The sequence below is a fragment of the Nelumbo nucifera genome, chromosome 7 (genome assembly GCF_055504915.1).
Source record: "Nelumbo nucifera cultivar China Antique chromosome 7, China Antique-T2T, whole genome shotgun sequence".
Classification (NCBI taxonomy): Eukaryota; Viridiplantae; Streptophyta; class Magnoliopsida; order Proteales; family Nelumbonaceae; genus Nelumbo; species Nelumbo nucifera.
Window position 1 is genome coordinate 59,686,194 of NC_142655.1, and position 17,830 is coordinate 59,704,023.

Here is a 17,830-nt window from a genome sequence, read left to right on the forward strand (position 1 = left end):
AAAACCAAGAGATAAGCCTCTTGCCACCTATTTTTGCATGCTAAAAACTCTTTGACAGGAGATCGACCCTTAGAAATTGTGGTTTGGGAGAATATGAAGGATGCAACAACCTATTAAGGGTTGGTAGAAAAAATATGACTTTTGGGTTCTTGGCTAAGCTAAACCCTATTTTCGACATTGCTAGACAACATCTCTTTTCTAGAGAAAGTGTGACTCTTTCTCAAGTTTATGCCTTTGTCTCTGGGGAGGAGAGCAAGATGAATGTCATGTTGAGACAACCTAGGATTGATTAGTCAATTATGGTTAGTACAGTTAAATCTAAGTCAAATGGAGATAGGGGGAGTAGTGAGGATAGGAAGGAGGACAAGAAGGACTTAGTGTGCGACTATTGCAAGAAGACTAGACTCTAGATTTCTTGCCCACAAGAACTCTACTCGCGTGTACCCACAACACACTACCTCCGTGTACCGAGAACATCTCCAAGTGCATAATAATATGTAGGAGGATGAGATGTTCCCATATGTGATTATAATATTATATGGGTAGACATGGGAAAAGTTCTTGTGGGCAGGAGATCCAGGCTCAGAAGACTAAACATACCAGAGACGTCTTCACCAAAGGGTGACAACTAGAGAAGTCTAGTTGCCTTATGTCTCCTTTGAACTACAATTGGTTGATGTCTTCACCAAAGGGGTTGCAAGAACAAGCTTGAATACAATCTACATAGGTTGGGAATGTGTAACATCCCAACTCCCAACTTGAGGGGGAGTGTTGAGGTTTTAGACAATTTGTGTAGTCTATAGTGAGAATTTTTTATTATTTATTGTTTAGATAGGAAGTGGGGACCACAACACTCTTGTTGGGTCCTTTTTGAACAATTAATTTTAATTGTTTTATGCTATTATGTGTTAGCTGCCCTATAAGGGCATATTGGTCTTTGTACTATTTATTATTTTAACTATAAATAATAGTGAAGGAGGCAAGCATGATTGCTCTCTTTTCTCTCTCAAATCTCTTCTCTTCCTTTTCTTTTTTCTTCTCTTCTTCTTCGATAAATATTTTTCCTTTTAAAGATCTTTATTTCAACTAGAGGAATCAAATTGGGTTCGGTTGTTAACAAATAAATACTTTAAATCCCAAAATTTCTTGGATTCTTCAATCGAGAGTAATGCCTCTTATGTGTGGAAAGGAGTTTGTAAGGTGAGAGGTTTATTGAAGTTAGGGTGCTGTTGAAAAGTGGGGGATGGTTGCAATATACGAGTATGGGACGACCTATGGGTTCCAGATATTAGTGGTTTTAAATTAGATAAACCACAAAATGGTGATGTACAAGGGGTGGAGATAGTTAAAGATTTGATAGGGGCAAATCACGATTGGAATACAAATTTGCTTTTGACACTATTTCTACAAGAAATTCAAAACACCATTTTGCACATTAGATTATCTTGGGCACATGTACAAGAAGATAGCTGAACGTGGGTTAAGGAACAAGTGGGAAGTTTTTGTGAAGTTTGTTTATGCTGGCCAAATAATGCAATATGTATATGGGGGAGTGACAAAAACAATATGGATTAAATTTTGGAAGTTGAGACTCTACCCATGAGTTCACCTCTTCTTGTGGAAGCTCTTGAATGGTTTTATTTTTACAAAAAAATTGTTGGTGGGGAGAAGGAGTTGATGGGAGCTCTGTGTTCTGTAACAATGATGTGGAGACGGTAGACCATTTGTTCTTGCAGTGTGAATTTGCATAGGCTTATGATTCGATGTTTTGGGGTGGAGAACGGAGGACATTCAAATTCATTCACTAAAATCTTGGCTTACAGGCTTACTTGACTCCATTAATTAAAAAAAAAAACTTGGTGAGCTTCAACTGTTGCAAATGCAGGTATTTGTGCTTTGATTCTTATGGATGTAACAGAATGCTTGCATTTTTCGAGGACAAAAACTAGATGTTATGAATACAGATAGTGGCATCCGAGTTTCGGCTAAGGAATTGTGTGACACAATTAGTTATCTAGAGCAACCCAATTTGGTGTTACATAACCAAATGAAATCACTAATGGTGATGCAGATGTTCTCATATTTTTTGATGGTGCATTCAAACAATGATCTAGTGTGGCAGTGGATTGGCAAGGACATTTCCTAATGGCAAAATCCAAATCAGTAGTGATGATGGATGTTGAGACAGTGGAGATGCAGGCATTACTTCGGGCTGTTGAGATTGCAAATTCGTTCCAAGGTAAATTAGTTTACATCAAGGGCGATTGTTAGGTGGTTATCTCTTGCAACAATAATCGGAATATGGTTGTGCCCTAGAGATGGATTGTTTATCTAATGGATGCCCAAATTTTAGCTCAAACACATGGGCATATGCTTTTTTTCCTTTATTAGGCAACAAGCAAGTGCCTCACATACATAGCAAGTTTGTTTAGCTCAAACACATGGGCATATGGTTTTTTTCCTTTATATAGTGTTCATATGCATTCACTCTTGCACACATACATAGCAAGTGCCTCACACTAATATGATATCGAGGAAAGAGGGAGGCCAAGAGTCCTCTCACCTCTTCATGTAGACCTCACCATTGTGTCTTAAATTAAATTACTAGAAATATAAGAAGTAAAAATAAAAACCTTATTGTGGCTTATAGAGAGAGAGAGAGAAAGAGAAGGAAGTCTAAGAATTTCCCCTTTCTTTAATTTTTTATTGATTTATTTCATGTCATTTTTTAATCAACCAATGAGATGCTCTCCTTCCCCATAAAAAAATATCTAAAATCTCTCCCTCTCTCTTTCTCTCTCCCTCTCATTGACACGTTCACAATAACCTAAATAATCTTCTCTCCTAAAATTTCTCCTAAACTGTCTCCTCACTACCCACACTTTCTCCTAATTTATCTCTAATTCATATTTATTTATCTTTATTTTACTAGAGAGTTTCTTTCCTAAATTATCTCTAATTCTTATTTATCTTTTCCTCCAATTTTTATCTATATCTATATCTATATATATATATATATATATATATATATATATCTAAAGCAAGTGTGAATTAAAAAAATTTAAGAATTATTTAAATATTCTAAGGCAGTTATATAATAACTTTAAAATATTTATTAAAAACACAAAAAAATAATTATAATAGATTTAATAATATTCATATTATTAAATATTTCAATAACCAAATATCTTAAATAACAAATACTAAAATAGCTAAATAATTATATAACAAAATATTTAATATTACTTTAAAATAAATAAAATTCAAATAATGAAAACTTTAAATATTTTATATATTATTTAAATAACTAAATATTCTAAATAATGAAATATTTAACATATCTATATTTTAAATAGTTAAAATAATGAAGTTATGTAATAAATTTAAAAATTTCTTAAAAGTAGAAAAATAATTCTAACATAATATTCAAAATTTAATATTTTATAAAATTAATAACGAAATTATGTAATTATAATCTTATGGATTATTAAATTCAATAAATAATTAAAATTTGAAAATTTAAATAATATAGTATAAATTATAATCTTATGGATTATCAAATTCAATAAATAATTAAAATTTTAAAATTTAAATAATATTATTATTTAAATAACTAAATAATATTGTAAATAACTAATTTCACTTATAACAAATAATAATTATAGAAGATCACTTTTAAAAGTTAATATTTATTAATAATAATTTTAAATATTAATTTATATTTATATATACTATAATTAATATTTATTGTATTTTCAATAATTATTGGATATTAAAATACTAGTATTTAACTTTTTTAGTCTAGTTGATTATGCTATTATTGCATTTTTTATATAATTTATTGATTAGTATTTGTTAGAGATTTAAGTATTATTTGATATTAACTATTTATTGACTAATTTAATATTTTTTAGTATTTATTGATTTTTTGTAATTATTGTATTTTCGTTATCAACATAATTTCAATAATTGTGTATTTTTCTATAAATTATCAATAACTATTGGAGATTAAACTATTGTTATTTATTAGAGATTAGACTATTAATTTAGATAAAATTATGAGTGTTCATGGGTTGGTTTGGTTCGGTTGTAGGCTGTTTAGTTAACCAAATCGACATGGTCAAATTGGGGAGTTGGTCACATGAAACCGAGTGACCATTAATAAAAACCAGCTAACTTAGGTTGTATAATTTTAGGTCGATTTTCAGTTTGGTGGGTCAAATCAAAAGATGTAAACTTAAAAAGTTAAATTTATAACATAAGTTTAAATTTTAAAAATTTATAGTGGCATTATCAAAAAATAAAGTTTAAAAATTAAATTAATGATATAATATTTTTGACTAAGAAATATGGGGATTTTCCCACTCAATTATATATATATATATATATATATATATATTTGTGGTCGAGTTGTTTGATTTTGGTCGGTTTACAAATGGACAAAGTGAAACTCACCAGAAGCCAACCGGAAATACTAGAAAACCGATCAATTTGGGTCGAGTTGGTTGGGTTCATCAATTTGACGAACAACCCTAGCTGAAATAAATTGTTGTTATTTTTGTAATGTAAAAAAATATTAAAAGTAGTATATAAAATATAAATAATTATTAGTAATTTAAAAAGTTAATAATATAAAACAATTATATATGCTTATGTGTTTTTATTTTTTAGCTTTCACTTGACAAAATGCATGGATCCCCTCTATTGTCTTGATAATATCCATCATTACTCTCTCCCCAAAGAAATCATTCATAGAATTCCCTCTTTCTTGCTCACTCATTGCCTCTATAATCATTTGTAGTATCATCTCCCTTCCCCATTAAATCCCTCTTTGTTTTTTCTTTATTTCTCCTGAACCCCTAACTCCTTTTGGTTCGTTCTAATAAAGTAGGGGTTATAAATTAAATGGATTCAGTTAGTTTTGAAGACCAACCCTATGTTAAACCCCAAAATATGCCTTTTGAACTCAATTGGATTTATATTTAATGCCATGCATGTCATATGTTTACTTTGCTATCATTCTATCATGTTTAATTTGTATCTAAGGCTCAGTTTGGAAGGAGTACAAATACAAATATGTACCATGCAAATGCATACAAAATAATACAAAATACAAAGATTTGCACTCTACATATTTGTATTTGTACTCCTTCCTAAGGCTTAGTTTGTAAGGAGTACAAATACAAATATGTAGAGTGCAAAACTTGGTATTTTGTATTATTTTATATGTATTTGTAATGTACATATTTGTATTTGCACTCTTTCCTAACTAAGCCTAAACAACCTACCGTATCCCTAATAATGGAACCAACACCCTTAACATCATGAATGCCTTCATGTTGTATTTTTTTCCACTCAAGAAACTAAATGTGATTGGATGCAAACATAATGAATTTTGGTGGGGTATATCTGAACTTGTTCTAACAAGAATATAAGAAATGTACATTCTGCTTATTTTGGAAAGAGTACAATGCAAATACATATACAATAATACAAAATATAAGTTTTTGCACTATATATACTTGTACTAGTAGGGGGCCGTGCGATGCACAAGATGGGGCACCCCTCATTTTCCCTTGCCCCCTTAAGTCAAGACACTCTACTCCATCCCCGTCCTAACCCCAGTGGCGGGGCGGGTTTAGGGTGAGGCACCCAATCTTTGTTGGGTTGGGGAATCCCTAAGTTTTCCCCACCTTGAGGCAACCACTTAAAAAATATAATTTATGGATATTTTATAAATAAGATTATAGGAATTTGGGAGAATTTTAAGAATTAGACTATGACAATTTGAGGGTACTTTATAAATGAAATTTTGAGATCCTAGGATTATAAGAATATGAGGAAAACTTAGAGATACTTTAAAAAGTAATATTAAATATATGGATATTTTACTAATTTACCATTGGGTTTGGGGATTTATATGCAAACCCCATCCCTAATTTGGAACAAAATTATTTTCCTTGTCCCCACCCCGTCTTTGCCCTGTTCCCATTTAAGATTTGAGAAAACTTGTCTCATTCGGAATGGGGTAGGGTAGGGCTCTGGTTTTACAAGAAAAATTGCCATCCCTCCAATTCTAATAATTTTCTATAACTAATTAACTACCAATAAATTAAATAGCAATATTTATGATAATTTCCAAAAAAATAATTGAAATTGCTATTGATTATGTATTTGTACTCCTTCCAAATTGAGCCTTCGGTTTATAACACAAATTCAAATTAGATCCATTCATATTCTCAAATACCATGCTGAATTTGATTCCATTCAAAGCTTAATAAACATGCATAAAACCAGCACAAATATTCAAAACCAAATATAAAATGAATGCATGTAAGTATGCATATTAAAAAGATTGTCTATCAAAATCATAAATCTATGCTATATTCTAAAATACACCCATTTACTACTCTCTTTTGCTTTTCAACCCTCTTCAAATTTTTAGTTCCCTTTATTTTTTTTTAAAATATATATTTCCATTTAAGCTCAATGAACTTAAAACCAAAATCTGGATTGGATGACAGTGAAGTAGCTCAATCAATATCCAAACTCAACACGATTAATACAGAGCACACCGTTTAAACGGTTTCGATCCGATTATGGCTAAATGGGTATACAACCAACGCAATCAAAATGGGTTTGAATTCAAATTGGATCATATCGGATCCATCTACAACCCCAATAAAAAAACATGGTCGAATCCCTTCTTTTAGATAAAAGTATAGGATATCAAATAATTTTGTTTTATAGTCAAAAATAGGAATGCCATTATCAACGAGGGAAAGAGTTCATCCCGAACCTAAGTAGTCGATTAAGGTTGATCCGATACTAACCGATAGAGTCGGCTCAATGCAGGTTTATCACTTTAACCCGACCCATAAAATAGCTGCATCAATCCATACATACGACCCTAGTTAGGGGTGCTTACGGTTGGGTTAACTGAATCATGATTTTTTTTTTTTTTTTTTTTGTAATTAGATAGATACTACTGGTTTTTTGAAAATTCAGTAATCAAAATTGAATTGAAGCCAATAACCGATTGATCGGTCATCGGTTTTTTAATTTTTACAATATATAATAAAAAATTATAAATATATGAAATATTGTATTTTAAACAATAAATAATATATCATATATTATAAATATATATATATATATATATAATATTTATTAATTTATAATATATAAAAATATAAAATATATATATATATATATCGATTGATTCAATTAATCGCCAGTTTTTTATATTAATTAACCAAAATCAAATTATTACATTCGATTTTTTAAAAACACCGAACCAAAACTAAACCGAATGATTCAATTAATCAATTTTTCGATTCGATTTTGATCAAATTTTAGGTCGGTTCGATTTTTCGATTTTTTTCTCACCCTAAGTCCCTAACTTGTTAAATGTTAAATATTAACCAAGCCCAAATCCATCAAACCCATCTGAAAGCATTATGGGCTCGAAGGTCCGGTTGCTGGAATCTACTCGGGTTGCAGCTTTGCTGAATGCTGGCTGACTCGTGCATCCTCGCTTAGGGCGGTGAGAGTGTTGTGTTGGTATCCCTCCAACTCTCCAAATTCATCCTCTTCCCTCCTTTCATTTTATTCTCCCTCTCTCTCTCTCATCTCTATTAAATCACTCTCTGCATCCATTTCCAAACGCTTCATTTGCTCGTCGGACAACCCAGGCCACTTCCTTGCGTTGGTTTTTCTCGGCGTTGTCCTTTTCTCCTGATCAGACCTCTAGGGTACACGATGCCGCTGTTCCTCTCGGAGGAGGAGTTCCAGCGATGTTCTCATGATGCTTCTCTCGTTGCTGAGAAGGCCGATTCCTTCATTAGAGATCTCCATCGCCAGCTGGAGACCGTAAAAGCTCAGGCAGACGCCGCTTCGATCACCGCCGAGCAGACCTGCGCCCTCCTCGAACAGAAATACATTTCTCTCTCTTCAGAGTTTGCTAAGCTTGAGTCCCAAAATGCCCAGCTCAATGCTACTCTCGAACAAAAGGTCTCAGAGCTTGCCGAAGTTCAGGCCGATAAACACCAGCTTCACCTGAAAGCTGTAAGAGCATATTTTACCATCACTTTTTTTGTTGGATAATAAGAATAAGAATTAAATTCTTTAAAAGAAAATAGGTGTTTATAATAATCACCTTTCATCTTTCCAAAATTTCTCCAATGTTGTTTTACTGCTTCATTTTCAGATTAGCAAAGATGCAGAGATTGAGAAGTTGTCCATTGAAGCTTCCGAGCTTCATAAGTCCAAGCGTCAGTTGCTTGAATTGCTGGAGCAGAAGGATTTAGAGATCGGCGAGAAAAATGCTACCATTAAGAGTTACCTGGACAAGATTGTAAGTTGGCGACTTGGCGTTGCTTATCCCTCTAATCATGAATTTTCTTTCTTCTTTATTTCTTTATAACCTGAGAAGCACAATGAACGTAAGCACGATAGCATCCTATAACAAGGATTGACTAAAATTTGTCCGTGTTGCTGGCATTTGATGAAACCAGTCCTTAAAAACATTTAACTTATCTTGGACAATCGAAAAATATTCAATAGTATCACTCTGTGTAACATTTTTATTGGAGGTGAGGGTGCACGGATACTTCATCAATGGATTTGGGCTCCAAATATATCCACAAAGACATTCTTATTCATGCGGTCGTTGATATTAAATGAGATAATCAGGATTGCTAGGGGACTGGATATCCACAATTAATCCGTCCATCCTCACTTGGCCGAGGAATTTGCAATTCATGCTTTATTTGCCCAATTTTTCATGAAGATATGGAATCATCTTGCAATGTGTGTGTTTTTGAAAAGGAATGGATTATCGTAGCTGTCATGGTGCTCCTCATTCAGTCATGGCCAATGAAAAAAAAGACGCCCATTACCCAATGTTGGTTCCAACTATCTGGGTCTGGGGAGGGGACTGGATAAAGACATAACTTTCAGTGTTTTTTTTTTTGGGCACAAGGTGTCTGTTTGGAACTTGAAATCTCCTTCCCATGCTTGTTAGTCTGAGATTTTAACATTATATCAACCATCATGGTTTCTAAAGGAGGCTTCTTATATGAACCTCTTGTTTGTAAGGGTGCACAAAGCAGCCAATGCATTACAATTCACAGGTTAGGGAAACAGCAACTGGATATGCTTTGTATTGGGGCATAAACCACAGTTTTTAAGGGTCACTTATCTCTTTCTTGTATCTGGGCTTCAGGTATCTTTGGGGGAAGAGTGTCAAGGTGGAGCTAACTTTTTCCCTCCTAATTGGGTTGCTTTTGTATGTTAACCTTTATACTCCTTTTCACTTTTTCATGATCCATAAAGGTTCTCTGATCAGTTACTGAACAAAAAAAGGGTGGCATCCTATGGAGCCTTGTGCTTTATACCATAAAAAGTAAGGGGTACAGAACAAGAAAAGGTAAATTGGCACCTCCAAGGAAGATAAAAGCTAGCTCCAAACCTCCCTCCTTTTTTTTGTAACTCCAAAAGAGTAATCCTGGTTTTACTCTTGGTGTCAGTCATGCTTTTTGCTGATCTTAGAACCCACTGAGGTGAGAATTGAGAGCTCTCGCCAAAGATTCAACCTCTTTGATTGTATATATATGTTGTCATGGACCCCGAATTGATACCATGCTGCCTGCCTACTACCACTTGTGGATCTCCTTGGAGATTAAGATCTTTAACCTAAGAGAGAATCCTGGACTTCCAGTCTCAACCATCCTCTAAGCAGGGAAGTAATTCAGTCTGAACGGAGTCCTCGTGCCCAATTGGTTTTGAGTTCTGAGAGCTAAATCATGTGGGGACACAAAGATCATGGTGTTCCAATTAATATAGAAATTGTTGAAACTCAAATCCCAAACAATGTTGTCAAGATCTTAAGATTTAGGATATGATTCACAATTTGAATTGTGAATCTCAAGGGTTTCAATTTGAATCTTATGTCTGGATAATTTTCTAGATTTTTATTTGAATCCTATGATTTGATTCATAAATTTTGTCATTTGCACGATTCTTGTGGTTCACTGTGATTCGAATAAATTCAATTAAGAATTAGTTCTTTACTTTGTCATTTTTTTGTTTATATTATAATTGGTTTTGTCAAAGGAGACTGTTTTAAAGCCCTTACTTGAAAATGATTTATTTATGCTATTTACGACCAAACATTAAGTTCCTTTTCCATCATTTGCAGGTTAAAGAGCAATTGTATATTTGTATATGAATTATGTGACTTTCAAGTTAGATTTGCTTGTATCGCCTTAGACTTCTATTGCAAGAGTGGTAAATTCTATTTTTTTTTTTGAGAAAAAGGTAAAGTATTTCATTAAAAGGAGAAAATAGGTAAATTCCATTGTTTTAGGTACATATATGGTAGATATAGATAAAAATAGGGTAAAATCACTTTATCCCAAAGCTCCTCTAAATGGAAAACAAAAAATGGGCATATCAACAACTTTGTGAACTGGATTTGCCTCCATTAATGATAATGCTGAGTTTCAATTGCATCAGCTTGAGAAGTCCCAGAAATTCAGGAATTGGAATATACAGAAATAATGAAGAAGACATTAGCATTTATTACTATTGTAGAGAGAGAGAGAGTGAAATGCAACATTTCAGTCTCACTATCAAATTGACTATTTCATTCTAAAACTCTGATTGTGTGTTATTCAATTGGTTCTATTTTTCCTTATTCTTTTTGGTCTCTTGTTGTGAAGGTTGGCATGACAGAGAATTCTTCCCAAAGAGAGGCTAGGTTGCAGGATAGTATGGCAGAGTTGGCACATTCTCGTGATGTGTGTTCTCGTCTCTCACAGGTTAATTGAGTGTCCTTCCACTTTTATGGTGTCACTTCTTAAATTTCTGTTTTACATTGAATGCTGATTTTAATTTTTTTTTTAAATGATGACAGATCTTTGATTTAGTTCACATTTGCGGGGTTCTGTTTTAGCATGTTGTTTGGGTGTATTTTGCTGAAGAATGCTTAGTTAGAAAAGTAAAAAGGCATATTTTGGTGATCCTACAATTTTCTAATACTGGAATTTTCTGTTACCTTGAAAGAGTTTCCATCACCATGTTTCTCTAAAGGTTTGCATGGGCTATGGATCATATTGCAATTGGGATTGTCAGGTTTAGCACTTAGCCAAATGTCATAGACACTTGAATAAGAAGCAATTCAGGTAATTGTAATCCCTTATTGTAGTTCCATTAATTGGTGTTGCTAACTGGATGCAAATTATGCCTACTAGATAAAAGGTCATTATCCAATGTTGGTCTCAGCTATCTGGGGTCTTGGGAGGGATTGACTGGATATTGTCCTAACCTTGGCCTTTTTCAAAAAAGTTTCTGCCCTCAGACTCGAACTCACATTCTCACATTTTATGCCTACAAGATGATTCTCATAAAATGTAGCTGATCCGAAATAGTTGGGACAATGCTTAGATGATGATGATCCAAGGGTAGCCCTGTAAAATTTTGGGCTGGGTTGATCTGGGCTTAGGTTGGGCCCACCCAAGTTGTGCCCCTATATTTTCCCTTGTCATCCAAACAAAAGAAAGCCGCTTTTCTTAATGATTTTCTCGTGTTTACTAGATAAAAGGTCATTACCCAATATTGGTCCCAGCTATCTGGGGTCTTGGGAGGGGTAGACTGGATATGGTCTTAGCCTTGGCCTTTTTCAGATGAAGCTGCTGCTCTCAGACTTGACCCTATGTTTCTCATAAATTATGCCTACTAGATGATGCTCAAAAAATGTAGCCAACCCCATATAGTTAGGACAATGCTTAGATGATGATGATCCAAGGATAGCCCTGTAAAATTTTGGGCTGGGTTGATCTGGGCTTAGGGCCCACTCAAGTTGCATCCCTATATTATTTTCCCTTGTAATCCAAACAAAGGAGAGTCACTTTTTTTAATGATTTTATTTTCCTTTCTTCTATTTTCTTTGCAACCAAATGCATTGTAATATGACTTCTGTTGTTGAGAAATAGAAGATAAAATAAGGCCATTACCAATTATTGTCCAACTATCTGGGGTCTTGGGTGGGTGCACTGGATACAGATTTAACATTTGGCGTTTTACTTATTATGCACAAAGTGGCCACTCTCGTACATGAACCGGCATTATGACATGTGTCAGCCCAAGAATTTACCATTACACCGGGCAATGACCCCTATGATACGAATATCTCCAATTCATTTTATATTTACTATTGAAACCAAACCCATCTGTCTTTTAAAATTTATAGTTTTTCTCAGTGAAATATTCATTTGGATGATCATGGCTAATGTCATAGTGTTTTTTTTTTTTTTTAATGTGACAGTACTGAATTTTATTAATTGATGTAAAAGTGAGTACAACATAGGGAACCCAAATAGGTAGACTAGCCTCGGATAAACTCCTTACAAAATGACAATAACCCCTAACTTAGTTGGCCACCGCATTGAGGGTGGCACATCGGGTAAAAAGCTTGAAGTTGATTTCAGCTTTTAAGGTCGAAGTCTTTTTTAGGGTTTGGGGACTTATTGCTGCCTCTTCATCTACGTGACAACAGTTTTTTGAGGCATGGTCTCCTCCAACAGATGGTTGGAAGAAGCTGAACTTTGATGGGAGTTGTGTGGGTAATCCAGGCCCTTCAGGCATTGGGGGGGGGGCATTAGAGATGAAAATGGAAACATTATTTCTTTGTACTCCGGTCCTGTGGAGCAGGGTGATGTGGCAAGGGCAGAGTTTCTAGCTGCAGCATATGGGGTTGAGAAGGCTAAAGAGTTGGGTATTAATAGACTGATCATCGAGGGAGACTCAAAAACTGTGATAAAATGGTTGCAGAAAGGGGAAGGGGTGACATGGCGGTTGAAGAATGATTTCCGAAGACTTAAATTGATGTCAAGGAACATGCCAATCCAGGTGGGATGGGTTAGGAAATCTGCCAACAGTTTGGCAGATAGTTTAGCAAAGCAAGGGGTTCAAAGAACACATATGTTTTGGGCACATTTGTAATTCTGTCCTGGGTCAGCTTACTAAAGCTGATTTCTTTCACAACTTCTTGTTGTATCCTAAAAGTTTTCTAATTAATGAAATCTTTTCAGAGTTATTGATAAAAAAAACAAAAAGCTTAGTTGGCTCCAATACAACTATTCCCTTGATATCCCTTGCTTTGTTAACTCATCTGCTCCCATTGGCAGCCCTTGGAACCCAATTCACTTTTCTTGCAGCTCCTATGCCATTCTTTGTAGTTCCCTGAAGATATATCTATGATGCCAAGTTATCTTCTGTTCATTCTTTAACCACCCAATGATTGTTTTTGAATTCCCTTCAATGTCAACTTCTTTCATATTCCTTGTATCCGCTCTTCTTAGGCCTGTAAGTGCTGCCCAAGTCTCTGCCTAAATTGAGGTTCCTGTTCCTGGAGGTCCAGAAAATAACTCTTATGTTTCCATTTTCATCCTTGAAAACTCCACCTATACCAGAAGGCCCAGGATTATCCATGCAAGAGCCATAAGAGTTTGCCACTTGCCCCCAATTTCTAAGGATGTCATCCACTGTGAAATCAGAGAATAAATCCAAGTTCTTCACCAAATGCACCACTTTGGTTGAGATGTTGTCAATGACTTCTTCTATACTTCTCTCCTTGTCTTTGAAGAGACTGGGCATTCCCTTCTTCCCTCAAACACTGAAGTGTAGCATCCCTAGTCCATCTCCAAAGCACCTTCTCTTTGTTTTCCTCGATTACCAAAAGAAGCACCTTCCCTTTTCTCTGAAGGAGAGGAAAATGAGTTGAGGAATAAGCTCTTCACATCTGCCGGAGGTTTCCACCTATTCGAAAAAAGGGATAGGAAAAAGCTCCAAATAGTGTCATTTTGCTTGTTCTTAGACTAATACTACTTAAAATGCATTTTTTGTCTTCTGATCTTTGTTTGTGCATTTTGAGTTTCTCCTTTATGTTCTATATATTTTTTTTTGGTTTTAATGTTGACTGTTTAAATTTTGGATGGGAGTAGGAGAAAGAACTCATTGAGAAGCATAATGCTTGGCTAAATGAGGAATTAACTGCCAAAGTTGGCAGTCTCATTGAGCTTCGTAAAACACATGCCGAGTATGAAGCAGATATGTCAGCTAAGCTGGCTGATGTAAGTTGGTATTTATAATTTCCTTCCAATACCAGCTTTGATGCAAGTGTCTAATTTATAATTCCCATTCCATCACCAGCTTTTTATGTGTTCCATTGTTTTTGTATCCATTTTCAGGTTGAGAGACAATTGAATGAATCTTCAAGCTCTTTAAAGTGGAATAAAGAAAGAGTGAGAGAGCTGGAAGCAAAACTGAAGTCTACACAGGAGGTATTATTTGCTTAATCAGTTTTTTTTTTTTTATGTAATTTCATTCTCTTTTATTCTTAAATGCTTTCTTACTTATTTATATTATGTAAATTTTTTGCATTTCTTATGAAGGAGTTGTGCTCAATCAAAGATGCTGCTGCAACAGATGAAGAGCGCTTGTCTGCTGAAATTTCAACTGTAAGCTCAGCATGATATTGAATGTATCAATATTGCATACATAAGTGGTGGTTTTTTTGACCCAATTATTTGAGAGATAGATAAGCATTTTTCTGTTTCATGCTTTGAAATTGGTAATGCTATACTGATGGTTTCTAGAAAGAACATAACTGGTTATGATGAAGCCTTTTATTTTTTCAAATTCCTTGGCATTAATTAAGGTGCATATTTGATTTGATGCATTATCTCTCTAACCCATTTTATATATTGCCTTTTAACTGTTTCTTTTGTTTTGACAGCTATAAATTATTGGCATTTTAGTTAAGTGGAATCTTTGAGTTTTACAACAACTATTTTTGTCTTTAGATTGGATTAGTGTTGATCTTCTCATTGTTATGTGGAATTCTGTCTTGTGAATGTGATTAGCATGTTGGTGTTCCTTTTCTGCTTTAAAATGGATGGTTGTTGCATTGCAGCTTGGTTACACACTTACACTGCATTTTTCTTGATAGTAAAATGGAAATGTATTATACAGGAAAAAGATGTTTACATGAAGTATATGGATCTAAGTCTTCAAAAGGAAAACTCAGAAAACGGTGATATATAAGGTCAGCCCTGCCCAAAAAGCACCGATGAACCAGTCACTATACCAAAACGACTCAATACTAGCCTGCCTAAGCAACTTCCAGTTAGCTTCAATACGTATGCTAATCCAAACAGAAGACCTACTCAAAGGCAGAGCACCACCTTTCCAAGGAAAGGCCACCACCTCTTCAATACAGATGCTATAAATTATTGAACATTAGCCAAATCTTCTACCCTGCATACACCGTTACGAAGGCTCAACCTGCTCGTTTTTCCTCTACTCTATCTTTTCTCTTCTCATTACTCTTCAGAAGGACTCTCACCACTTTCCTTTTGCCAGACTTTCTCAGTGCTAGGTTTTGCTACATTGTAATTGGCCTTCTGTTGACTTTACCTCTTTTGGTGGCTCAGTGCTAAGCTTCATTATGCAACTGGTGAGACTGGGCCATCTATAGCCCAAGGTTCAAAGTATTGATACGTATCGGCCGATACGTATCGTGCCGGTGGCTTCCCGATACGCCCCTACAGGGAGTGTATCGAGGTTCTGACCGGTTCAGGGGGTGGAGGAGCCTTAAACCGGCCCCCCTGAACCGGCTTTGAAAGAATAATAAAAAAAGGCAAAAAAACACTATTGATATTGCCCGATACGCCCCTACCGGCGTATTGGTTGTATCGATATTTTGAACCTTGCTATAGCCATCATAGAATATTATTGAACTTTATGTATCATGCATGTGTTGGAATGCATTACGTAAAAAAGCATATATTAGTGTGGTGTTAGCTGTAGATAATTGCTTCTTCTCTCATTGTTTCTCTTTTTCTAGGCTGTTGATGGTCTTGATAACAGAAGGGAAAGGAGAGTGGAAGGGTTACTTCTGATTCTTTGGTGGCTGACCTTTTTGTCCCCTCGGTTTAGAATGGGGTTTAGTGGTGGAGGCAGAAAGTGATGTGGAACATTTTGGATAGGATGGTGAAAATAAGGTTTTCCTCAAAACACCGACAGTTGTTCTTACCTGTGTGTCCTTATTTTTGCCCTGATTGTTTATCATATCAAGAAGAATAGAGGACAATTATTTTGGGTGGCTTAGTAAGATATTTTTTGTTTGTGGGCATTAGTTTTGGGATGATTGGTGTATTGTAATCTCCTTTAATTGTCACTGCTTCCGATTAAAAAAGCCATATCAAGAAGAATTTATCAATAGTGATGATGATGGAAATTGGAAATGCTATAATGTTTAATCCTGTTACAAGAGAGAGAGGATTTAAGAGAACTTGCCCTAGGGGAGGCAAACAAAAACAAGAGGTACGTTAAACATATAGTGGGTCACAATAAAACAAGCTATCTTGAGAGGGATGCTTCACAACACCTTAGGTAGGATAGCTACCTGTGCAAGGGTGATGGATTATTTTGGATACTTCAATTTTAGTATAAGTTTTGCATCTGATGCAATGCCCAGGTTTGTCCTTGACATATCTGGGTAACATATCACCTTAGATCTCTCTATACGGAACGGACCATACCAGCTAAATGATATGTTCACTCTGTTAGTTAGAGTTTTAGCCTCTTTGTTGAGATGATGATACTCCCATTAGCCTTTCTTTTTCTCACCATTGAAATAATATGTTCACTGTCCAAGATTCTGTTATGGTTCTTTGGTACAAGTTTCTTCCTTATGTTGAAATGCAGTGAGATGCTGCATTCTTGTTGGCCTCACCCAGTGTGCTGAGGATTGTAATCGTTTGTATGTTGTAGAGAAGGTTGAATTGTGAATTTTATTGTAAATTGTAAGATTTTTTTTTTGTTTCATAAAAAATTGTCAAAAAAGCTAAAAACATATATACTGTGTATGCAGGAAAGCAACAAAATACAAAGAAATGAATTTTTATATTTACCATTTATCAAAAAAACTTTCATATATATGCTAGAAAATGATATACATACATATATATATATATATATTAATTTAGGAGAGAGTGGGAGAAGAGAGAGTGATATTAGGATTAATTGAGGAGCTATGGTACAGGCGAGATTTTCATTGTCAAATTTCCAAGTGAACCCTATTTATTTGAAACTGGATATATTTTTCTTATCAGTTGATTGGGAGGGACATTAAGATGGGTTGACTAATAGAACTTTACTTAGATTCACATTTGACCATTTGCCAATTTGCCTTAGCCAAGAGTTTGCATGAGATGTCCTATACCTTTTAAATTTGAGATTATGTGGCTTACTCATTTAGGATTTGTTAATAAGGTGGGGGAGTCGTGGATGGTAGAATGTGGTAATGGTAAGTGGGAAGGGTTCATGTTTTGGGAGGTTAGAGGAAGAAAAGGAGGAACTAACCAACAAAACAGATGAATTAGATGAGAAAGAGGGTCAAGCTTTGGGAGGTTGAGATTGAATGAGGAAGGAATTTTAGTCAAGGAAGAGATTTCATGGAGACAAAAATCCAAATTCAAGTGAACTGACATAAATGTATACCTTTATTTCTGTTTTTAATGTAATTACGTTATCTCTTAAAAAAAAGGATTCAAGTGGATTAAGGAAGGAGATGGTAATGCAAATTTTTTTTTTGATCAGTAACAGAAAACTTTAGTAATTAATTTAAAAGTGGATAGGTACATCAAGGGTAGCCTCAGTTACCCCCTGTAAACAAAGGTTTGTGATCCCCATAACACTTTGCCCAATCTTCCGATTTACTTGTTGGTTTCTAGAGCCCCAGGGAAGGTAGTGCGAAGACAAG

At 34.8% G+C, this 17,830-nt stretch overlaps 1 protein-coding gene across 4 annotated transcripts in view; it reads left to right on the forward strand.

Annotated features, from left to right (window-relative positions):
- Positions 1-7,441: 7,441 nt before the first annotated feature.
- NUA (nuclear pore anchor) overlaps positions 7,442-17,830 on the forward strand; it is an 87,339-nt gene continuing 76,950 nt past the window's right edge. For 3 of the 4 annotated variants that reach the window (XM_010262511.3, XM_010262513.3, XM_010262512.3), the window contains exons 1-6: positions 7,442-8,067; positions 8,210-8,356; positions 10,725-10,823; positions 14,007-14,135; positions 14,253-14,345; positions 14,457-14,522. In XM_010262511.3, coding sequence (XP_010260813.1) covers positions 7,762-8,067; positions 8,210-8,356; positions 10,725-10,823; positions 14,007-14,135; positions 14,253-14,345; positions 14,457-14,522 — 840 coding nt within the window. In that variant the 5' untranslated portion in view covers positions 7,442-7,761. Of the gene's footprint in view, positions 8,068-8,209; positions 8,357-10,201; positions 10,824-14,006; positions 14,136-14,252; positions 14,346-14,456; positions 14,523-17,830 lie in introns of all 4 variants that reach the window. The other variant, XM_088892038.1, reaches the window with a different exon arrangement.